The following is a 22628-nucleotide window of genomic DNA, read 5'->3' as shown; positions in this document are numbered from 1 at the left end:
TTTTCCCAGCAGTGGGAACATATGTGGTATATACTGATGATGATGAATTTATCAACCACACATTGGCTAGTTCACTTATGGGTCTTAAAATACAAAGTGGCTGGTCGCACGGGTTGAATAAAAATTATAAGTAAACAACTTTAGTCTTCAGGAATAGAATAGGCTATACCACTATATGATAGGCGTGGATTCGAATCCAGCTTCACCATATAATATTTTCCATTCTCACTCCTTTTGAAAGCATTCTAAAATATTATTAAGAAAAGTACATACATAAGAACATGAATAAGATTTTATGTATGTATGTTTCTTTTTGGAACTAACACTTTTGCTCCATTATATAAAAAATTACTTAAAACTAAAGGTAGAATACAAGCGAAACACACACTGAAACTTTGTTTATTTAACTAAGTAATCGCGATTTCATCAAGCGATGTCTTTAGCATAAAATCTGATTATATCGTAGGTCTCCTTGCTCCTCGGAGTGGAAATTCACGAAGGTGTCGGGTTTGAAGAGCTCTTGGAACCAGCTGTGTCTGCCAACTCGGAAAGTGAGTAATATCAAAAAATGCATTTTACATCACATTTAATTCATCCCATTTATATATATGTTATCATACTATATTAGTAATATTTTTCTGATTAACATGTGTTTATTTAGTATAAAGTATACTTCTGTTGACTACTATTGCTAATTTTAAATATGCACTGCGAATATTTAATTGCGTTTTATTTTGTTGGCGTGAAGCTCGATTGTATTAATTTTATGGCAGCAAGGCGATTATTATAAGAGCTGATACGAAAGAAAATCTGCCTAAAGTAATACAATAATTGTTTGCTTCCAAAACAGAAATATGGGAGAGCTGTAATTTTCATGCAAAAGTTCCTATTATGAATGTGCGAAAGTAACTTTCTGTATGACTCTAATTAACTCTTTAACCACTGAACTGATTGAATGACAACAATTGTATTTTAAGACCTGAGGAATGAAGTAGGGTGGCTCTTGTATCGACAATCCTGTAGGTACAGAGAAAAACGCGGTTTACGCTGACTCTGTCTTTTGCCCTGACTACTGGAGTGAAGCCGCGAATCTATTGCCTGTTCTGTGTGAAATAATCGATACTAATATTATAAAGCTGAAAAGTTTGTTTATCTGAACGCGCTAATGTCAGGAACTACTGGTACGATTTGAAAAAATCTTCTCTTTCAGTGTTAGATAGCCCATTTATTCAGCAAGCGGACGAAGCCGGGGCGGACCACTAATTTAAAATAAATATCAAATTATGACATACACTTGACCTCCATGTACATGTCATAATAAAATAAAATATGTCTGAGCTCTCAGTATTGCGCTGAAGAAATATTAAATCTGTACTTCTATACCAATGAAGCAGAAGGGTTTGATCGAACGCGCTAATCTCAGGAACTATTGAACCGATCAGTATAAAAACAACGAGCAGTACTGTTGTGTAACCTACAATTTTTTGTTACTTGTCCAGAGTAATCAGAGTAATCATAAACTGTTGACCTTGTTATGTATTTATGGTAATTATTTTTTAATTAGTTTAAGATATCATTCTATTTAGAGAAGTTTGCTCGCACACATAAATATAGTCCAAATTCCTAAGACTTGCCTTGTATGTGTAATACAATGCTGCTGTTGTGGGTGGGGCCATATTTCTGTTAGGATCGTTATAATAATAGAACAACTGAACTTGTATTATATTATTTTATTATGAGCAAAGATTGCGTTTTGTGATTACATCCTATCCTACTAATATTATAAATGCGAAAGTTTGTATGGTTGTGTGTGTGTTTGTTGCTCTTTCACGCAAAAACTACTGAAACGATTGCAATGAAATTTGGTACGTAGATAGCTGGACAACTGGAATAACATATAGGCAACTTATAATCCCAATATTCCTATGGGATACAGACTTACGCGGGTGAAACCGCGGGCCGCAGCTAGTCATAATATAAATTATCCAAACATCATCCAAATTTTAGTGCTCCATATTGATATCAAAATGCATTCAATATTATATTTAAAGAGACATTCAAATATTTCTTGTGTTACTTGCCTAAAAGTGTGCAAAATTTAAATTTGCTTTCATTATGCGAATAAACATTAACATCCTTTTCGCCTTTGCTTGCGATAAATCTGTTGGATATTTACGAATGGATATTTTATGAATTTTATTCTGAGCAAGAATTTTCACATGGATAACATTATCGACTCTTACCTTAAACTGTTATATTAGCTAAATTTAATGAGCTAAAATTAATTAAAACATTGTTCTACCAAGATCCGTTATCACTTAAGAGTATCACTACATAGTATAAAACAAAGTCGTTTTCTCTGTCCATATATCCCTATGTATGCTTAAATCTTTAAAACTACGCAACGGATTTTGATGGGTTTTTTTTTAAATAGATAGAGTGATTCAAGGGAAAGGTTTATATGTATAATAACATCTATTAAACTAACGCGTAAACTCCAAATTAACGCGTGCAGAGCCGCGGGCAAAATCTAGTATAGTATATACTACAAAAAAAAAATGGTGAAACCATTCGAGGGGTTTTTAATTACAAATAGGTTGATATTTGTTGATAGTATACATGATGTGTGTTTAAACAATTGTTTCTAGCATTTAGTATTCAATTGATATACCTACCTACCTATTTTATTATATCTAATATATATTTGGTGTCTCAGTTCTAGGCTGGCGCGCTCGTGTGATGCCCCACGAGCACCCCGTATCGCAGTACGAGTTTGACGTACTCATCGGAGCGGATGGGAAAAGAAACACCCTGCAGGGGTTTAAGCGCAAGGAGTTTAGGGGAAAACTTGCTATGGCCATCACTGCCAATTTTATAAATCGACATACGGAGCAGGAGGCTGCGGTATGTACAGACTTGTGAAAAAATATAGACTCATACTAATTTTAAGGTTTCGTTCATGACCAGTTGGATATTTCTGAAAGTAGTTTTTGTAGGTTAATAGTGCACGTAAATAAAAGTGCCAATATGTAATTACTGTTTACTATTTTTTATGACATAAGGATAAAATGTCAAATATTGTACCATCTATACATTTATACTGTGAAAAATTATAAACTCAATTTCTATATTTACTCCTTGATGATTCAATATTTCGTCCAAGCACCCTTATTTTTTATAACTTCTATTAATCTTTTAGGCATGCTATCAATCAACTCTTTAAGTGTATTATTTGAAATTTCAGCCCATGTCGATTGCAGTCTTTGTTTGAGCTCTGCAACATTTTTTATTATTGGCTTTTCCTGATCATACAATTTCCTTGCTAATATCCCCCAGACGTTCTCCATCCGATTTAAGTCTGGACTAAGCGATGGCCATTTTAATACTTGTATACCGAAATCCTGAAACCACTGTTTTGTAGTTGCAGCTACATGGGTTGGTGCATTGTCCTGTTGAAAAATTATGTTTTCGTCCTCAGTCAGCGTAATAAAAGGTAGAAGGTAATCATGTAGCATAGCCTGATAACCAACAGCTGTCATACGTCCATCAATAAACGCTAATTCTGTCTAGGTTCGCACATATACCGGCCCAGACCATGACTGAACCTCCTCCTTTAACTCGTCGAGACATAATTTTTTTATCAAACCTCAAATCATGCCAATAATACTTGCATCCATCAGGACCATCAAGATTGAATTTTTTCTCATCACTAAATATGACATGTTGCCAAAAGTCACCTTTTGTTACATAGTTTTCTGCAAACTTAAGTCGATTAATTTTATGTTGCGTTTTCAACACTGGTTTACTAAGACATTTTTCATATTTTAAGTGTTTCGATTCAGCTGCCCACTTCCTTACTAAGCTTGGATCACAATTCAAATTAAATCTGCGCACCAGTGATGATGATGATGCCCCGGTAGCCGATAATTCTCTTAAAACAGCGCGTTTCACGGTGGAGGAAAATCGACGAGGACGTCCTGAACGTTTCTTTTTGCCATAATTTTCGCATCCCAAGTTTAAAAAATTTTTTACAACACTTTGAGATCTACCAATAATGGTCGCTATTTCTCTTTGTGTTTTGCCGCAGCTTCTCAAGTCTATAATTCGTTGTTTTTCGATTGAACTCAATGTCGTACCACGCGGCATATTGAATCACAATAACAAACGAGACAGATAAGCTAATAATATTAAATTATACGTCTTGATTTTAGCTTCCGAAAACAGTGATACACAAAACACGTCTTGCAATTAAGAGGTCTTACATGCGACTGAGTTTATAAATATTCACAGTTCATTTCGTCGCGCTCGAGACAAATGAGTGACGTTCAGACGTCAATGTCACATAGAATACAACAATGTACATAAATCAATTGTGCCCATTTAACATTTTACATTTATTTATATATTTGTGATACATGTGTAGTAAAACAATGGAAACTGTAAAAAATATGTTTGAGTCTATATTTTTTCACAGGTCTGTATATGAAACACTACGCTGTCTGTCCCTTTGTATACTTAAATCTTTGAAACTACGCAACGGATTTTGATGCGAGCTTTTCTAATGGATAGAGTGATTCAAGAGTCAGGTTTATATGTATTTATTAAACTACTCCGAATTTAACGCGTGCGAAGCCGCGGTCAAAAGTTAGTTAATAAATCAATGGTAGGAATAATACACGGTATAATGTATTATTCTAAAAGCAAAATATTCTATATGTAATACTTTACGTTAATAAACAAATAACTATCGTAACATTTGTTTTAGAATTGTTTTTTTTTATTAATTTCGATTTCTTTTTGGCGTCATTTATTATAAAGATTCTAAAAACTTCATTGTATATAAAATAGCTACCCAAAAAAATGTAGATAATAAGTATACAACATTAAAAAATGTGATTCGAGCATTCAATATTGAATTGGTTACAGGTGCCCGAGATCAGCGGAGTCGCTTTTATATTTAACCAAAAATTCTTCAAAGACCTGAACAAAATGACTGGCATAGATTTAGAGAATATTGTGTATTACAAGGATGATACGCATTATTTCGTTATGACTGCGAAGAAGCACAGTTTGTTGGACAAAGGAGTGCTGTTGAATGTGAGTTCTATTATTCATACATACTAGCCGCTCGTCTCGGATTCGTCGGGGTTTCTAGAATCGGTAGATCAAGTAATTCCAGAGGTTCCCCTATAATAAAAAATTAAAATAAATAACGACAGAAACTCGCAAATTCACATAATTCACCTCTTTATAATATTGGTATAGGTAGAGTAATGTTGAGTTTCGAGTTTCTTGCCGATTAGAAGCGATCTTTCGTATGTGTGGCAGTTAAAAAAATACTATTCTCAAATACTTTAAACTTACATGAGTGCAAAAGGTTTGAGTTTGAATTTTGGTGGTTTCAAAACAAAATACAATGTCATATTAAACCAAGTACTTCAACGTAATTCTTTCGGTCCTTAAGGTTTTAGATAAATTTTCTACTAAACATTATCGACATTGTGCTTCGATTCTTATTCTCACCTTTCCCATTACCTTTATTAACTTCCCTATACCTTTTTTCCTGTGGTCCACCATTTCCCTATCTCCTATCTCATAGAAATGGGGCACGCAATTGCAGAGGCCTCTGCATACACGGCCGTGATCGTTACCACCAGCTGAACCGCCAGCTCGGTGGCTCCCTCTAACATAAAGAAAGTTCTAGATCCTCCGCATTAAAAAAAAAAATCATAGTCCTAGATCCTCCGCATTTTTGTCAATGTTTTGAAAAAATATTTCCAGGACTATCCCGAAGTGTCTCGTCTGCTGAGCGTCGAGAACGTGAACCGCGCCGCGCTGATGCGTTACGCGCAGGAAGCCGCCCGCTTCTCCACCGACGGCCGGCTGCCGCTGCGCGACTTCGCGCTCAACCACTACGGCGAGCCGGACGTGGCGCTGTTCGACTTCACCTCCATGTACGCGGCCGAGAACGCCAGCATTGTGAGTGGTGGAGTCGGTTGTCGATGGATGTGTATTCGGATAAGATCTATATGTAATACTAGCTGCTGTCTGGAGCTTCGCCCGTGCGGTCTTATTATTCATGGTAGAAATTTTCGTCCCCTATTTTATCCACTTGAGGGGAGTATTTATCAGAATACTTTCTTAGTGGATGCCTACATCTATCTGCATGACAAATTTCAACACGATCCGTCCAGTGGTTTGGACTTTGCGTTGATAGATCACTATGTCAGTCAGTCAGTCACCTTTGAGTTATACATAATTAGATTAGCGGTTCGCCTCCCTTCACCCGTGGTACATATATAGCCTATAACCTCCCTCAATAAATAAGCTATCTAACAGGGAAAAAATTTTTCAATAAGGATCAGTAGTTACTGAGATTAACGCGTTAAACCAAACAAACTTCAGCTTTATAATATTAGTATAGACTAGCTGTTCGCCCCGGCTTATATAGCCTCTGCCACTCAGTGGAGTTTCAACTAGCCAATTTGAAAGGTGAAAGGTGCAAGAAGTTTTCAAATCGGTCCAGCGGTTTTCCTGTGAAAACGTAACAAACATACAAAAGTACAAAAGTTTCCCTCTTTATAATATTAACGTAGATTAAAGTTCGCTTGTTGGCCAGATATGAAAATAAATTTATATTGTACCTGTGTTACCTAGTTGGAATGGTAAAAAATGGCTTAGGATTGTTAAAAAAAAACAAAAAGTGGAAAGAGTCTTACTAAAACATTTTTAATGAAGTATTCCGAATTCAAATAATTATTGCCTATATTTTATGTCTATTTGTCCATTTTTTTAGTTAGTCGGTTAAAAGGTTCAATGAAATATAAAAAAATGCAGTTAACTTAACTTAACTTAACAGTTAACAGTAAAATTTTTTTTCGTCAGGTATACGAGCGTCTAGGTCGGCGTCTCCTCTGCCAACTAGTTGGAGACAGTCTACTGGAGCCATTCTGGCCAACGGGGTCAGGGTGTGCTAGGGGCTTCCTATCGGCCCTGGACTCTGCGTGGGCGGTGAGGGCCTGGGGGCAAACACCTCACCCTCATCCGTTGCAAGTTATCGCTGAGAGGGAAAGCATTTATCGGCTATTGGGTATGATTTTTTTCTTATATTCTTTGCATTTTTTTGTCAGACCAGGCAAAGAAGTAGCTGCTTACCTGGTGTTGAAGTTAAATGAAATTATGTATCTTATTTGCATCAACTAATGCCAATAGTTAAATGTTCCAGCTTGACTTACAAGTTGCTTAACTTTCCAAACTTTTCTTCTAGCTCAAACAACACCTGAGAACTTGCACCGTGATTTCGGCGCGTACACACTAGATCCAGGCACTAGGTATCCCAACCTCAACAGAACAGCTGTCACTCCGCACAGAGTTACATCCTTCTATGACTCGGACGACCCCCTGCCTTTGGATACTGCTACGCTGCCTAAGAAACGGCGTAGAGGTAAGTGTAATTCTATTGCGTGATAGATTTGTTAGAAATAAGTGACTTTTAGAAAAGTTAAAAAAATGTGTAGATTTTTCTAAATTTAGTAGATAATGCATTGAAAAGAGTGATGTGAAAACGTACACAAGTATTTAGAAAAAAAAGAATCATGTTTGTAAAGTTTTATTTAATATTTAGATGTATTGCAATATATAATTTATATACATTTCAGCATACATGAATAATATATACAATAAAAACTGTGCAATACAAACTAAGCATCATCTCACTGCTATTATTGCATACTTTATTGATATACACATATTTTTTTATATATACTTGTATTTATTTATATTATTTATAGTACTTTTTTGCTACACTTACATATAACACAGAGGAAGGATTTGTTTTCGAATGAAACGAAACTGAAAAACTACTCTATCTATCGTAGAAAACTAAATTTTTACTGCGATACATGAGGTTTCTTTTTTATTACGGGTCGAACCGGACCATGCTGGCACGCTAGTTCTCTTATAATATTATAGATATCCCCATTCACTTTAATTTTCCCCCAGACCCAGAGGTGTCCGAAGAGGCTCTCATCGCGTGGGTGGGGTACCAGGAGCCGGGTATACGAGCGGCGGCTTCACCGGCCGCATTGTATGAACTTGTGAAGCGCTACAGGCCGGACCTGTTGGCCGACTTGTTGGTCGACCAGTTGAGCGATGACGCCGAATGGCCGATATACCACGTGCTACAGCAGGAGTTTGGTGAGATTTTTTGTGTGTTGTAAATTGAAATGATGTGGATTTCATTTTCATTTTTATATGTTTGTGTGTGTAACACTAGGAAAATAAAATTTGAACATTCTGAGTATTTTGTTCCATTCTCGACACATGCCTAGTACTTATTATGTTGGACAGATCATTATAACAAAAAAGTTTAAAATGTTTCTATAAAGATTTGTATAGTTTAACATTTCTAGAACTCCGATAAAAATAATATGAGTAAATGAAAATTAAAAATTAATTTACAATTAAGCACCAATATCTGGTACCTATTTAAAAGTTGGCTGTTAGGGATGGCGAATAGCCATAAGGCTGGCATTTTTGTATTAGTATTAATATGTTTTTGAATTATATCTGTTTTGTATATTTTTTGGTGTGTAAAATTAAGAAAAAACAAATATTTACTTCCAGCTATCCTGACTTAAGATATTTATATTTTTCATCAAATGATTAGTTGTTAAAATATTTTCTAACACGTGCATCAGGTATCCCACCGTTTTCGGCAAACCAGCAGATACGAGATGTGCCGGAAGCAAAGCTACGCTCGTATTTGACGCGTGTTTACTACGCGTTTAAGGGCGAAGTGCCGCACATTCACCATGAGTCTAATATGTTCGATCAGGTATGGATTGAATGCTTAAAGAAAATTTATGCGAGACAGTTAAACGCAGTTTAAGGTTAAGGGAATTCTGATTATTTACCTTTTCAAGAAGATAATCGATTATTGAATTTATATCAAATATTTCGGCACCATATCCCTAAACAAGACGTGGGACTTCTTTAAGAAATTGTATCAACTTATTTGTATGAAAATTGCAAATTAATCGTTACTATCAGATTTTTAATCTTTCATTTTAATAATACATTTATATTATAACAATTTTTAGATAAAACAAAGCCAACAGAAGGATAAAAGCATACGAAACACAGCTGAGCAGTCGATATCTGCTTATTCGTGTAAGTATAGCAACTCATTACACATAGATTTTACCGCAACTTTTAAAATCTAAATAGAGAAAATGAAAGTTTTTGTTTGCACAGTTTTTTTTTTTAAGCTTTAATTGACATTGTGAATATAATTGTTTCAATTAAAATTTCAGATGCCGCTGACACGGACAAATCGCACTCGACAAAAAGGAAACGACGCACCGTGCGCTCGCCCCAAGTAAGTAACGATCCGGCTGAGTATATTAGGAAACAGATTGGGAAGTTAGACCTTAACGATATCACACAATTAGCTCGACTAATCGAAGGCCACGACGCCATTTCGGATATGGAACATAACGTAGACAAACAAAAAGAACTGCAAGATCAAATATTGGCCCTGCTGGACCCAGACGACTCTCCAGACCCCACTCTGGTTAGGGAATCGTTATCTGAATTGCTTCAAGGCAGTTCTAAAATAAGAGTCAAGGAAACGCCAAAGGTAACTCACGTTGAACGATACTTCATAAATGAACAATCTTCGGCAAAAAAACCAACACGCAAACTCAAAGGACTCGATCCCAGCACTATCAGGGTGCCAGACTTTTCGTCCGTGTTCCAAAACGAATCCCCTGACACAGATGATACGTTGATTGCCAGTAAGGCTTCACCTAAAAGAGATGCGATTAAGCATGAAAAGATGCTTACTCGATCTCGTTCCGCGGAATCACCAGAGATGGAACCAAGGAGATTGTCCGAGATCATGACGCGCCGTAAAAATTCAGACTCGATGTTGCAGTGCGGTCGATCTAACTCTATAGGATCAACTGAAACGGGATATAACATAAAGGAAATTACAAATTTATTCGAGGGACGCAAAAAGAGACAAGCATCCAGCCCACTCACTCGTCACGTGCGCTCTGAAGCTAAAGAAACACCAGAAAGAGTTTTACGCTGGCAACAAATGGCTGACATTATCGAAGGGAAGAGACAAGATACACAAACTTACGACGCTTCCAAACGGGTCGAATCTATCGGGAATCCGGAAATGGCGTTGCGTAGACAGAAGGTTGCAGAACTAATTGTAGGTAACAAACCTCGCCAAGTCCCCGAGTCTGTGACGTCACAGCGGCGAAACTCGGGTGAATTAGCCTTCAGAATGCAGCGAGTATCGGACATGATGGAGAAGAAGAAGGAAGAAGCGAAGCGACATAAGGGCGGAGGTAAAAGGAAAGCGGCGCGAGAGATAATGAAGCAACGATTCGAGAAAAGTCTTCAAATGTTAGCAGTGGAACCGCGTTTGAACTTTACGCCGTCCACAGACTTGGAGAATGATTACGGTCTACAGCAATATAGGGCGAGTGCGCCGCAATTCGACGAACGTGTTAAAAAACTCGAGAAGCAACTGCAGCACTATGTGAGATTCGTGTGTGCGTGTTGCATGGACTAACGATATACACTTGGGAACATATACAGGATGTAAATATTCTACCCAATAAGAGTTCAGAATCTGTTTAATATACCAACACCCTTTATGACGTGTGCTGTGCACTTTAAACTCAAACCTTTACTTTACTTTACCTTCGTTCTTTTTGCACGATGACGTTCTTGTTTCTTTTTAAAAAAAATTGAAAGTGTAGTGCATGTATTGAACGGATACGAATGTCACTCACGTTTTTAACTAACTGTTTTTAATATAGTTTTATCGATGTTGTCTTTTATACTGCGTTCCCCTTGCCTTAATTAAATATTTAAATTTCCCCCTTTTGCCGTTGTGTTATTTATCTGTTTTAACAATAATAAATTAATTGGTAATGAACCTGCTTAATTTGGAAAAGAACAAAATTTTTACTAAATGGTTACACGCTCGTATTTTTAAATGTGTACATAGATATCATTAAATATATTAATAATTTGGAAGCCACGAAATAAGCAGTTTCATTACACCAACTTACCCATATCTACATCATAACTAACTTTTCAGGAGGAAGGCAAGTTGGTCGGCGGAAAGTCTAGGATGATAGGTGGCGGCGTAAGGGTTGCTAAACTGGCTGCAGAATTGTCCAGTACGAGCAACATAGCAACTACCCCATTACCCAAGGCTTCGAAACCAAAAGACCTCATGAGATCTGTCGGCAAGATCAATAGAGAGGACTGGAACGTGAAGGAAATTGAAAGAAAGATAACTGAAAATAGATTGGGCAGGCCCGAACCGAAAACCGCGGAGAAGGTGCCGAAGTGGGATAGGGAACAGGTATTTATTGGTGGTTATTAGTAGGAGTAATGAGCTTTATATTAAAGGCGGAAGTAAACATTTAAATTTTATTCAAATTCAAATTTTTATGGGATTTCATTCTGCATTGAAATTCATAATATTTTTACTGCCCTATAAAATATCTAATGAACATTTTTCCTAAAGCTTTATATATTAACAATATTTTTTTTAATAAACATGTAGATAATCCTTTTTTTTGTACAGTTTTTAGGCAGACAAAGAAAGCTCAAAGAGGGAGATTCAAACGATGAGAAGTGGGGAGAAATCGATGAAACTATTCATAAAATCGACCTACAATTGAATGACTCTGGGAGACCCATGCCTGGGACGAAAAAAGTATACTCAAATTATATTTTTAACTGTGATTAAATTTTTGTATTACTGAATGTATATTTAATTGTAATAATTATGACTTTTAGGTGGCTAATTTAGCAACAAAATTTGTTAAAAAGGCCGACCCTACTCCTACTAAATCGCAGTTGGCAAAAAAGGAAGTAAGTATAAGCTTTTGGATTTTATTTTTAAAGGTCTATAAACCTAACTATTTCTTGTCTCTTTGACAAATATCTTTGTGCAATATAATCACGATAATTTCGCCATCATACAATTAGAAGAATTACTTACATAACGGCGTGCGGCACTGCTCACCAGCTAACAAGTCAAGTTTATTAACAACCCTCTCAGTTGTAATGTGGGTTACATCTCCTCTCTTTTCATACACTCTTTTTGGTTGAAAGCGCTAATCTTAAGAACTACCGGTGCTATTTGAAATATTCTTTCAGTGCTTAGTGCCCATTTATTGGGGAAGGCTTTAGACTATATAACAGTAGGTATAAAGCGTTGCACAGCTAGTTAATAAATGAAATGCATTTCGATTACCTTCTGCTGGTCCAGCTGAAGGAGAAGAAGGTGTGGCGCGGGCCGACGTCGGCGGGCAAGCAGTGCACCGCGTGCGGGACGCGCGTGTTCGCCGCGGAGGGCGTGACGGCGGACGGCCTGCACCTGCACCGCGCGTGCTTCCGCTGCGCCGTCTGCAAGGCGGTGCTGCGCCCCGGGTGAGTACAGAGCCGCACTTTGTAGGTTTGGTTATATTTATTTATTGAAAATATTTAGATAATTTCATTCTATTTGAAGAGGCGTAATATCTGAACATACGCCTCTCCAAAAGTTCATGGGCGGTGGTAGCGCTTACCCAGACGACCTACCAGCTCCAATGATGATGATGACATAAAAAAAGCATGGATACATTAATGTTAGTAAATTATCAATTGACGTGGCAACTTATTCGTAAATATGTATGGAACACGGGAATAATAAGAAATTACTCATTCCTCAGGAGTTACACTATGGAACGCTACGGGACACGTCTAGTGTGCCTCCGTCACTCCGGAGTGGATGTGCCTGAAGCGGGTACCGCTGGGGCCGCTAGAAACGAGTATAAATACGCGGCTTCCACGCCGGAGAGAATCAGCATAGAGCTGTCCGATGGCGCGAGAGAGATCGACGAGGACGAGTGGACGGACAGGAATTTCCTAGCTTCGGAAACTTCTGGAGCGGGTGGATTGAGGTGAGTGGGGAATTAGCAGTAAATACTTCGCTAGAAAATAATATGCAATCATGTATACTACTTGACGCTCGTCCCGGCTTCGTCTCACAAGATGCCTATTATATCCCAAGGGAGCATTTAATCGGGATGAAAAGTATCTTAACACGCAAGTCAGCTCATCTGTATACCAAATTTCGTCAAAATCCGTTAAGTAGTTTCAGCGTGATTGACGGATAAACGTCCAAACAAACAAACTTTCACATTTATAATATTAGTATGATTTTGTATGAGTATTTGCTCGTAATGTTTGAAACTGACATTAAATAATTTTATATCTAGACTGATAGTTACATGTGTGATATTTAATGGAATAAACCTAACTTATACAATACTTTTATAACAGTGACGACGACGATTCAAGCACGGACGAGTACGTGGACGTAGAGAGTGAAGCTGAGGCAGAGCGTTCCGGCGAGCAGGCGGTGGCACCACCTCCCGCGCACTCTAACATTTACTTCTCCGATGATTCCTTCGGATATGACGATTATTCGGATGATGGTAGGTCATTATACTGACTGTGTTTGAGGAATTGTAACGAGATGTGACGTTTCCAATGATGTTTTACACTGTGATAAACACATAGGTGAATCACACAATGATGAACACATGGAGTGTTGTTGTTGGAAGCATATTTCTATCTATTGAAACAATAAGTACAATAAAACTTTAGCTTATTCGCAAACCGGAAAATGGGTCAAAATTAATTTAAATCTATGATTTTACTTCGCTATGAATTAGTTGGTTTTTCCTCAATAATGGGATCCCTCCGGAGTATACTCTTTTGAACTAGATAAAAATTTCTCAAATCGGTTTACAATTGCTGGTTTCGGTTCGGTTCAAAATCTGCAGTCACAACACACACACAAAAAAAAAATGTATACAGACCAACATTTCTATGTTGGTTGGAGGAGGAGGTTCTCTTCTTCCTGTACGTTTTTGTAAGTCGGTTAAAAATAATATTCAATTTCTTCTTGTCTCACAAACGATGTCCAAATTATTAAAATGAGTAATATATATGCTGCACGGCCTCTTAAAAATAGGCATAGTTCTATCAAAATAACCATCTATTGATCACGATAATTGTGCGCAGGCGCCGAGTCGTCCGGCGGGGAGTCGTGTTCGCGCATGCGCGAGGCGCGTGAGGCCCGCCGCCGCGAGGTGCCCGCGCATGCGCCGCCGCCGTCCGACAGCAGCGAGGTACAGGGCTGCTGCGTCTGCTAGCCGCGGGATAGGTAGGGGGGTGCGTGTTGCCGCCCGTCGCCTCACTACGACCGTCCAACTGCGCCTTATTCAGCCTAATTGAGTCCGATTGGGCCTAATCGCAACTGATTGTGCCTAATTAAGCCTGACTGTACCTGAGTGTACACGCGTAGCGGACCTTTCGCTGTATAGGGGCTTTTTTCTGTTTGGTTAGATGTTGGGAGGGGGGGTGGGTTATATTGTAGGTGATGTATTTCGTATATTATATTTTGTCTGGAGATGATATATGTTATATGCAGGATTGTTTTTAATTATAATAAATTTAATTTGTTTGGTTTTTTTAGTAGTTTAGAAAGTTTAAACTGAAATTTTGTTTTACAATATTATTCACTTAAACACTTTTAGTGAGGTGTGAGAAAAAGTGTATTGTAACTGAAAGTGTTCTTTAGTACATATATTTCATCTTATAAAAAAGAAAGGTCCGCTAATGTACGTCAGAGTAACGCTTTGTATATTGAACCATCGATACTCATGTCAGATTTAATAAAAAAAAATATCAATTCACTGTCATAGCATGAGTTAAATAGAATTAACTTGAGGCGACGGAGTGAGGCCCGTGAGTGAACCCACACTAACTTACTGTTTGTTTATGTTGTTTTATATCATGCCAGCTTGTAGGTTAAATAATTATATAGGCAGATCCATAGGGGCAATTTGTCCCTGCAGTAGGAACAGATTCGAGTTAATGATGATGATGAAGCGTGTAGGTAGAAATAGAGAAATCACAGTATCAATCATTCTTCATTATTGCCTTAATTCACTTATGAATAAAGATGTATGTTTTTTTTAATTATTTTGATAATATCAATACAATTTACATATTTCATTTACTTTCTTTTAATTATTCCTTAAATTGTGTAAAATTTTCGTATGTCCTGTTTTAATACAACGATAAAATAATATTTAGTAACCTTAAATACTTACATAATTGAGATGCAATCAAGTTGACACAAAAAAATATATTTGAACCATTAAAAATTTCTTAAAATTTAGTTTTTTGTATTACCATACCATATTTGCCATGAACTTTGCATCACATTGCATATTAATGCAAAAAGCTTACAACCCAGTGTTATCATCATAATTTGCTTAAAACCGCATTGCATACTGTATTCAATGTGTACTGAAATTTAACGATACATCTGCCTGCTTATTGCAAACATTTGACGCTGTAATATATTATGTATTATTTTTTTATACACATTATAGGTTTACAATGGTAAGTTAGTGTGGACATTATAACGCACCTTCCTAATGTATGCGTTGTTATAATTAATGCTTTATTTACATAGATATAAGGTATATTGTCGATTTGTTACTGCTTTGTAACAAATGTTTTAATGTAATTATTTATTTTTATGTCACTTTGATAAATAAAATAGATATCTTTTAAGTGGAATACACTTGAAGTAAGTATGAAACTAGAGATTGAGGTTGCCTTGAGATTGGTTTTGTTTTCTTTTAAGTACATTGAACATGGTTTAAAAGAGAAGTAATTTATACAATCTTTTAGATAGTGTATTTGTGTTCCAATTTGCGGTAACCATTATTAATCGTTTGTCTAATTCCTTACTTTAGATCGAGTCTGATGAGGAGAGTGAGTCGAGTGATGAGGAAGTGTCGTCAGCAACTGAAGTGTCCACTGATAGTGAATTTGCTCGCGAGGAAAGTGCACCCGTGCCTTCGCCCCCCGCTATACTGGTTACGGAGGCACCGCCTCCGGCCCCGCCCCCTCCTCAAGACTATCCCCTAAGCAGAACCAAGTCAGCTGGTGGCCTAGCTACCAAACGAGCACTAGAGCTTAAAAGGAAGTACCTACTCGGTGAACCCTCGCCCCCAGCAGTCAGAAAGTCAGACTCCACTTCCCAGTTAGATACCAAATTAGAAGCTTTCAGATCTAATATTACAGAATTCCAGAAAATGTTACACCCAGCCACCACGCCCACGCCACAAACAGCTTCACCATATCTTTCTTTCCAGTTTACGCTTGACGAAAAGAAACCTCAACCGGACATCCCAGACATCATTAAAAACTTATGCAACGATGTCCCCGTAGATTTACTTACGAAAGGTGACTCCCCCCTATGTAACAATGATTGGAGGACGCCCATCAAAGAAGATGATAAACAACCGGACTTAGAAACGGACTCCTTATCAGATGACTCATCTCATACAGAAACTCTGCCCAACCAATCGGTGCCAAGAGTGGAAGTTCACGATGAAGGTGGAGAGTTAATACAGTTAGATAGCTTAATTTTAGCCAATAATGAAATTGATGACGTAGATGAAAAAATATCGGGAACCGCCACCGCGACGGGCACTACTGTTGTAGCAGCCGAGTCGGAATCTTCTGAGTCATGTAAAGACGCGACCACTTTAGCGCTAACTGAAACGGAACTATCGGACTGGGCGGCAGAAAGTGCCGTGTTAGATGACTGCGGCATGGATGAAAACACAGATAAGAAGAGAAATAAAAATCCAAGAACATTGAGTGGTCCGAAGTTGATCCACGACGCGAAGAACATTGCAGCCATAGCTACACATGTATGTGGCAGAAATAGTCCCCCAGAAGTTGTTTATTCCAATGCACCTGAACACTTCGAATTCGCCGATGAGGGCGACCAAGATCTTTCTATTGCGGCTCCAACTACACCTCGTAACGAAGGTTACATGGAATTAGTAGATGATGATTATGAACCGTATTCCACGAGTAAAGATCGATCAATTAATTTCATAGAAAGAGCTTTTTCCGACACAACTATGAAATCCGATCCTAATGACACGTTAGACAAGATCACGTCAAATTTATCCGAAACATTAGAATTTATCGACAGCCCTGATTCGAAATCGGAGAGTATATTGAATGACATAGAAGTTGTATCGAAACTTCCGTCTACTTCAAATACGAGTGAGAATGGCCAGAAGGCAGACTATATAGAAAATTCTAGCAGTATGTCTAATAACATAAGCAAAGATATCGAAGATAGTAGTATAAGTATAAACGACGGAATGAATGTGGTACAATCCAAAATTGGCTCCGTGAGCCTATCAGATATATCGCCTCCGTTAGTTAGTATAGACGCTGATAAAAATGTACCTATCGATAAGAGTAATGAAGATTCTAAAGATGACATTTCGCCTCCGTTAGCATCCGAAAAAGGATACAGTATCAAAATAGTAAATACTCCAAGAAAAATAGCTTTAGCACCAAACTTAAGGACGTATTCGCCGGCTATTTGTCGGTCTGCGAGCGAGACCTTCAGTAGATCGAACGTGCACGTTACAAGTTCGCCAACGCAAAGTATGAATTGGTCCCTTTCCGGTAATTTCAGCTCTAGTCGATTGTCTCCCGAGACTCCTCCCGTAGACGCTGTCAAAGTAGATAAGGTGCAAGAGTTAAAGCGGGAAAGAGAAGAACAGACTGAGGTGGTGAGAAGACTGGTGCTGGAGAGGCTCGGTGCGCCCAAAGTTTGCAGGAAGTCTACACGACGGAATAGGATTTCGCCGTCAAGTTGTATCCCACCACCGGTGCCACCCCCGCCTGTCATGGCCCCGCCCTCGCCAGTACTATGCGCCCCACCCCCACCGCCCCCACCTCCTATTTACCCCGAAGTGCCCCCGAGACCAGCTCCGCCACTTATGTCCCTATCCGTTCAGTCTTCTTTTTCTGATCCAGAATTAACGAGACAGAGAAGGCCCAAGGGTTTCATGAAGAGTATATCCAACTATTTCAATAAACGCCTGGGACCTCGGCATAAGGTAATTTTTTACATTATTATGATGTTCCTTGTATGAAAACGAATAAAATTAACGTGCACAAGACCATACCATTAATCGCAAACACGCATTATTAAAATATCCATAAAAATATTTAATGCTAATCGATTCATTGCGATCCGAATAATGTTAATAGTCTGTAAATACATAGAATACGAATTAATTTAATGTTAACATAGTATAAAGTTGGAGATGGTTGTAAAAAGAATAACGAAGGTGTCCTACTTTTGGCATTGAAATTGGGGTATTTTAGGGGATTTTTTGGCACGATTTGAAAACGAACACGAGAGGACACAGGTAGACTAACACTAGTTGAATTTTCAGTGTGTATCGGAGCCGGACCTGACGACGCACGTAAGCAAAGCATATCAAATACAGTATCGTGAGTCGCATGCTGTGTTCATCTCTTTCGCACCAACCATCCGCTAATTGTACGTTGTCTTGTCTCGCTCAGTCACACAGCCGCCTCGCTTCATTGTATTGCGATTCCTTGTTTTTAAATGATACTATTTTTAAAGGTGTTCGACTTTGATCCTGCCCCTGGAATCGGAAACATTTTGAAACTGTATTTTTTTTGAGCTGAAAAAACAAGATTGACTTGCTAAAATTTATGTTATGCTGCATAATGTTGGGAGAGTGCATGCTGTAATAATATGATATAAACCCTTAAGAAAGAAATAGACAAACTTACAGACATTACTTTAACATATTGGTATTATTATTATGCATAAACTGTTTTGAAGAAAATTATCAAAAATTTTATAACACCTTTAAATGCAATGTATCATTTAGGTATTTTGCTCCAAATGGACGATTTATATTGTCTCTATATTTATCTTTTAAAAGTAAGTTACCCACTAATATACTTTTCGTCAAACCGTAAACTAATTGAGCTTTATATTATTATGGCATACAAAACATCATGAAACCGAACATGAAAAGTATATCGTAAATATATGTTTATTTTAAAGCGCTCCCGATATGGCTTGCTAATGTCTTGTCTTGTTGCAATCCAATCCACATTGGATATTGGTCTAAATCTAATGCACGTCATTGGCTACGTACCTATATTATATATATTAGCTCGTACTTATACGCCACAGTAAATTGCATGATTGGCTTCAAATATACAGAGGATAGTTGTTTTACGTCGATTCTTTCTTGTTCCGATTGTGTACAATATAAAAAGGAAATAAAGATCGTCTATAAATCACTTCTATTCACAGAAGAAGTTATTTTTAGATACTTACGCATAAAACAATATTCTACTGTATACATAAATGTATAAAAACCAGCAAGCGATATTAAAACCAACAAAAAAACATGTTAACCCTCATGAGAAGGTGGGTCTAAATTTCTCTTACTACAATGGTCAAAATTTCTATATAATTTGATAAAAAGATAAATTACAATTCATGAACCATTAAATCTATTATCATTTTTCGTTAACATTGGCCCAATGACGATGATCATGTTCTCATGAGGTTAGACAACTAAAAAGCTGTTTTCTTTTTTGTCGGCATATTAAAATATTCTCTTTCGGTTGTAGCAGCGTCGCGATGCTCACACATCTATGGGAGCGTTAGAGGCCCCTCCAGTGCCCCCGCCGCCGGTCTGCTACAGTCCTCCATGCGAGTCTAGGTCGCCTGCGAGGCCTTCAGGTAATGGAACCTAACATGCTATGTGCATATGCATGCTATATCAAATTATTGTAACCCTATGTGCCATGTCATACATTCATTTTTAAAGCAATTCATAATTCGATTCATTGTTTTAATTTATTTGCTTACATCTCTTAAAAAAAGTATTAACCGCATTTTATTTTATGTTAATTTGTATCAAGAGGTAAAGTGAATCATTAGTATTAGATAAAAGATTGAGAAGATCGTCAGAAATTGAATGTGGTGTGCAATACAGGGTTGGAAGTTTGTATAATATTCCCATCGCATTCCTCAAGTCATTGAATCTGTTTATGTCCTATTACCGGGTTTTATTTATCTGCAATACAAGTAAAAATATGCCTATTTAGGTACTTATAAAACCTTTTTTAATGTAATCAGTTTTGTTATTTTGCGATCGAAACGGAATTGTGCCTCGTCTGAGACGCACGAAAGTCTTTATATGTATTAAGGTATAAAAAAAAGCTTCATTGCGGCTGCTGCATAATGAATGCACGCTGAGCTCCAGGCGCGTAGGTTTAACTTAAAAAAGGACCGCATTTATTCCGTTTGTATGAAAACACATCACCTGCTAGATAGTATTACCGTGCCATGCCATATTTCGGACTACCATAGTGGACTACCAACTTAACTAAACTAAACTTAACTGCAATTTGATTCGTCGAGCCATTTTAAGTGTCATTTTTGCGTGTTGAGTAGTATCCATCCTGACGTATACAACCTTTCAATACACGTATATTCAACAACTTGTCTATCGGCACTGGTCTGTTGGACCGTGACCCGAAACACTAACACGATTGGAGCATTCACTTTACCTCAACCGCTAACCGCGAAGCACCCGCGCCGCCACCGACGGCGCGGTGGGCGGGTCGGTGGGCGCAGCATCCATACGGTACGCACGGTGCAGCGGGGCCGGCGGGGGTGGCGGGGGCGGCGGGGGCGGCTGGGGCTGCGGAGCGCGACGCGATGCAGCTATGGTTCGAGGCGCGGTGGGCGCGGCTGGTGGCGCAGCGGCGCGCGCGCGGCGAGGCGGACGAGCCGGCCGCGCGCCGCCTCGCGCGCCTCGAGCGCCGCCTCGCGCGCCCGCTCTCCGGTGAGGCACCACGCTTGGGACATTCCTAAAGAATACAATAAATGTATCACGAAGCGGGTTTTGAACCCGCGTGTCTGGGTACCGTAGCAACGCCGGAATTCTCGGCCTCCCGTGACCCTTTTTAAATTTTGTAATATCACATGCTTATATGTGAAGGTAGCATCGCGTGGTAGTCTTTTGTGTCTGCTCCGGGGTATAAGGTGAATAAAGGTAGACTGTATAGGTTCTTAAATAAAACTTCTCGTGTAACTAGCGTTAAACAAAGGGGTGTATGAAGCCCATTAGTAGGTTGGATATATCTTTTTTGCTCCAAGGTGTAAGATATTCTAGTTTCTTCGATCTCATGTATACTATTAAAATTATTTTATTGTATATATTATACGGAAGTACTATATAATTCTCCCCTATCTCCTTATACTACAAAAGATCTGTAGTTATAGCGACTTAACGTGGATGTTACACGTAGAGTGTCTTTCCCCTAGCGTTTTAGTGTCGCCTAACCCGTAAGGATCCCTTACAAGAATCTTTTTAGGCAGAACTTTATGTTGAGGTTTATTTTCCCTCAATTTGTGTTTCATTTTAGTAACAAGAAGTAGTCTGTCCCTCAAACTAATCCCATTCGCTGCCATTCTATATATTTGTCCTGCGTCTTTGTCTGTATATACTCCAAAATGCAAAAAAAGGATGAAAATGTTTAGATTTTTCTAGAACAGTAAAATTTATATTACTGAAATCGGACGTCTTGTCAAACTTTCTGGCTCAAATATAACCTCTTTTAAGTATTCGTTCTTACTTACTCTATTTAAAATACAAAGGTAAGTAAGTGTTTGCTTTTTTTATTTAACGTCATGTTAAAAATTTCAGAATATCATTTCAAACACTAACATTGTTATGCTTCATTGTCACATTATTATTGATATATTTTTCAAGCAAGTTCTGGTTAATAATTTACTGTTTTTATACTATTTTAATATTTACCTGTCTAATATAGATCCAACGTGTTGAAATAATTTGTTTTATCATATTGTCGTGTCTAGTAACATTGGTTTTGATTTAATTTACATATTGATAAATAATTATTCAATTCTTTTTAAAGATGTCATCCAAAAGGATAGGTACCTTTTTTTTTGTTTAAATCTGAGAAAACATCACAGAATATTGAAACTATTATTATACTGAATTATGGGAATAATGATTTAAAAAATTCTAACGTTCAGATCAGTACGAGAATTTTTGAATCGAAATCGAAATGCAACTCCATCAAGCAATAATTATAATATATTATATATTAAACATATTTGTTTGCCGATTCCAGCGGAGCAGCAAGCGGCGACTGTAGCGGAGATAGTGCAGGTGTCGGCGCAGAGGGAAGCACACCAAGCGTTGATGGCGGCTGATAGGTGAATGTTGTTAAATTATATTTATATACTAGCCGCGGCAAGTCGGTAGGAATATTTGTAGGAAAGTTGCCTATATGTTATTCCAGTTGTCCACCTGTCGACGTACCAAATTTCATTGCAATTTGTTCAGTAGTTTTTGCGTGAAAGAACAACAAACACACACATCCTTACAAACTTTCGCATTATATAATACAAGTAGGATATCTCACAGTTGTCACTACAGATCAAAGTCGCGTCTGTCCCTGTATGTATGTATGCTTATTACATCTTTAACTCAAACTACGCAAAGGATTATGATAGGGATGGGGTTTTTTAAATGTATAGAGTAATTCAACAGGACGGTTCATATGAATAATAACATCTATTCAACTACTCAAAAAAAACATGCTTTAATGATAGA

The 22628-nt window shown here is 37.8% G+C and overlaps 1 protein-coding gene across 11 annotated transcripts in view; it reads left to right on the top strand.

Annotated features, from left to right (window-relative positions):
- Nucleotides 1-22628, top strand: part of LOC119835875 (F-actin-monooxygenase Mical) — a 39381-nt gene that overhangs the window by 12604 nt on the left and 4149 nt on the right. For 2 of the 11 annotated variants that reach the window (XM_038360937.1, XM_038360939.1), the window contains exons 5-26: nucleotides 467-551; nucleotides 2717-2904; nucleotides 4927-5097; nucleotides 5782-5979; nucleotides 6886-7090; nucleotides 7268-7444; nucleotides 8002-8196; nucleotides 8700-8836; nucleotides 9102-9171; nucleotides 9315-10555; nucleotides 11123-11392; nucleotides 11618-11749; nucleotides 11833-11913; nucleotides 12308-12468; nucleotides 12750-12980; nucleotides 13363-13517; nucleotides 14110-14216; nucleotides 15858-18038; nucleotides 18381-18410; nucleotides 19606-19717; nucleotides 20643-20828; nucleotides 22144-22228. In XM_038360937.1, the coding sequence (XP_038216865.1) occupies nucleotides 467-551; nucleotides 2717-2904; nucleotides 4927-5097; nucleotides 5782-5979; nucleotides 6886-7090; nucleotides 7268-7444; nucleotides 8002-8196; nucleotides 8700-8836; nucleotides 9102-9171; nucleotides 9315-10555; nucleotides 11123-11392; nucleotides 11618-11749; nucleotides 11833-11913; nucleotides 12308-12468; nucleotides 12750-12980; nucleotides 13363-13517; nucleotides 14110-14216; nucleotides 15858-18038; nucleotides 18381-18410; nucleotides 19606-19717; nucleotides 20643-20828; nucleotides 22144-22228 (6398 nt within the window). The remainder of the gene's footprint in view (nucleotides 1-466; nucleotides 552-2716; nucleotides 2905-4926; nucleotides 5098-5781; nucleotides 5980-6885; nucleotides 7091-7267; nucleotides 7445-8001; nucleotides 8197-8699; nucleotides 8837-9101; nucleotides 9172-9314; nucleotides 10556-11122; nucleotides 11393-11617; nucleotides 11750-11832; nucleotides 11914-12307; nucleotides 12469-12749; nucleotides 12981-13362; nucleotides 13518-14109; nucleotides 14217-15857; nucleotides 18039-18380; nucleotides 18411-19605; nucleotides 19718-20642; nucleotides 20829-22143; nucleotides 22229-22628) is intronic. The other 9 variants (XM_038360948.1, XM_038360941.1, XM_038360940.1 and 6 more) reach the window with 9 other exon arrangements.

This window comes from Zerene cesonia, chromosome Z (assembly GCF_012273895.1).
Source record: "Zerene cesonia ecotype Mississippi chromosome Z, Zerene_cesonia_1.1, whole genome shotgun sequence".
Taxonomy (NCBI): Eukaryota; Metazoa; Arthropoda; class Insecta; order Lepidoptera; family Pieridae; genus Zerene; species Zerene cesonia.
The sequence above is the reverse complement of the archived record's forward strand: the minus strand, read 5'-3'. Positions and strand labels throughout refer to the sequence as shown.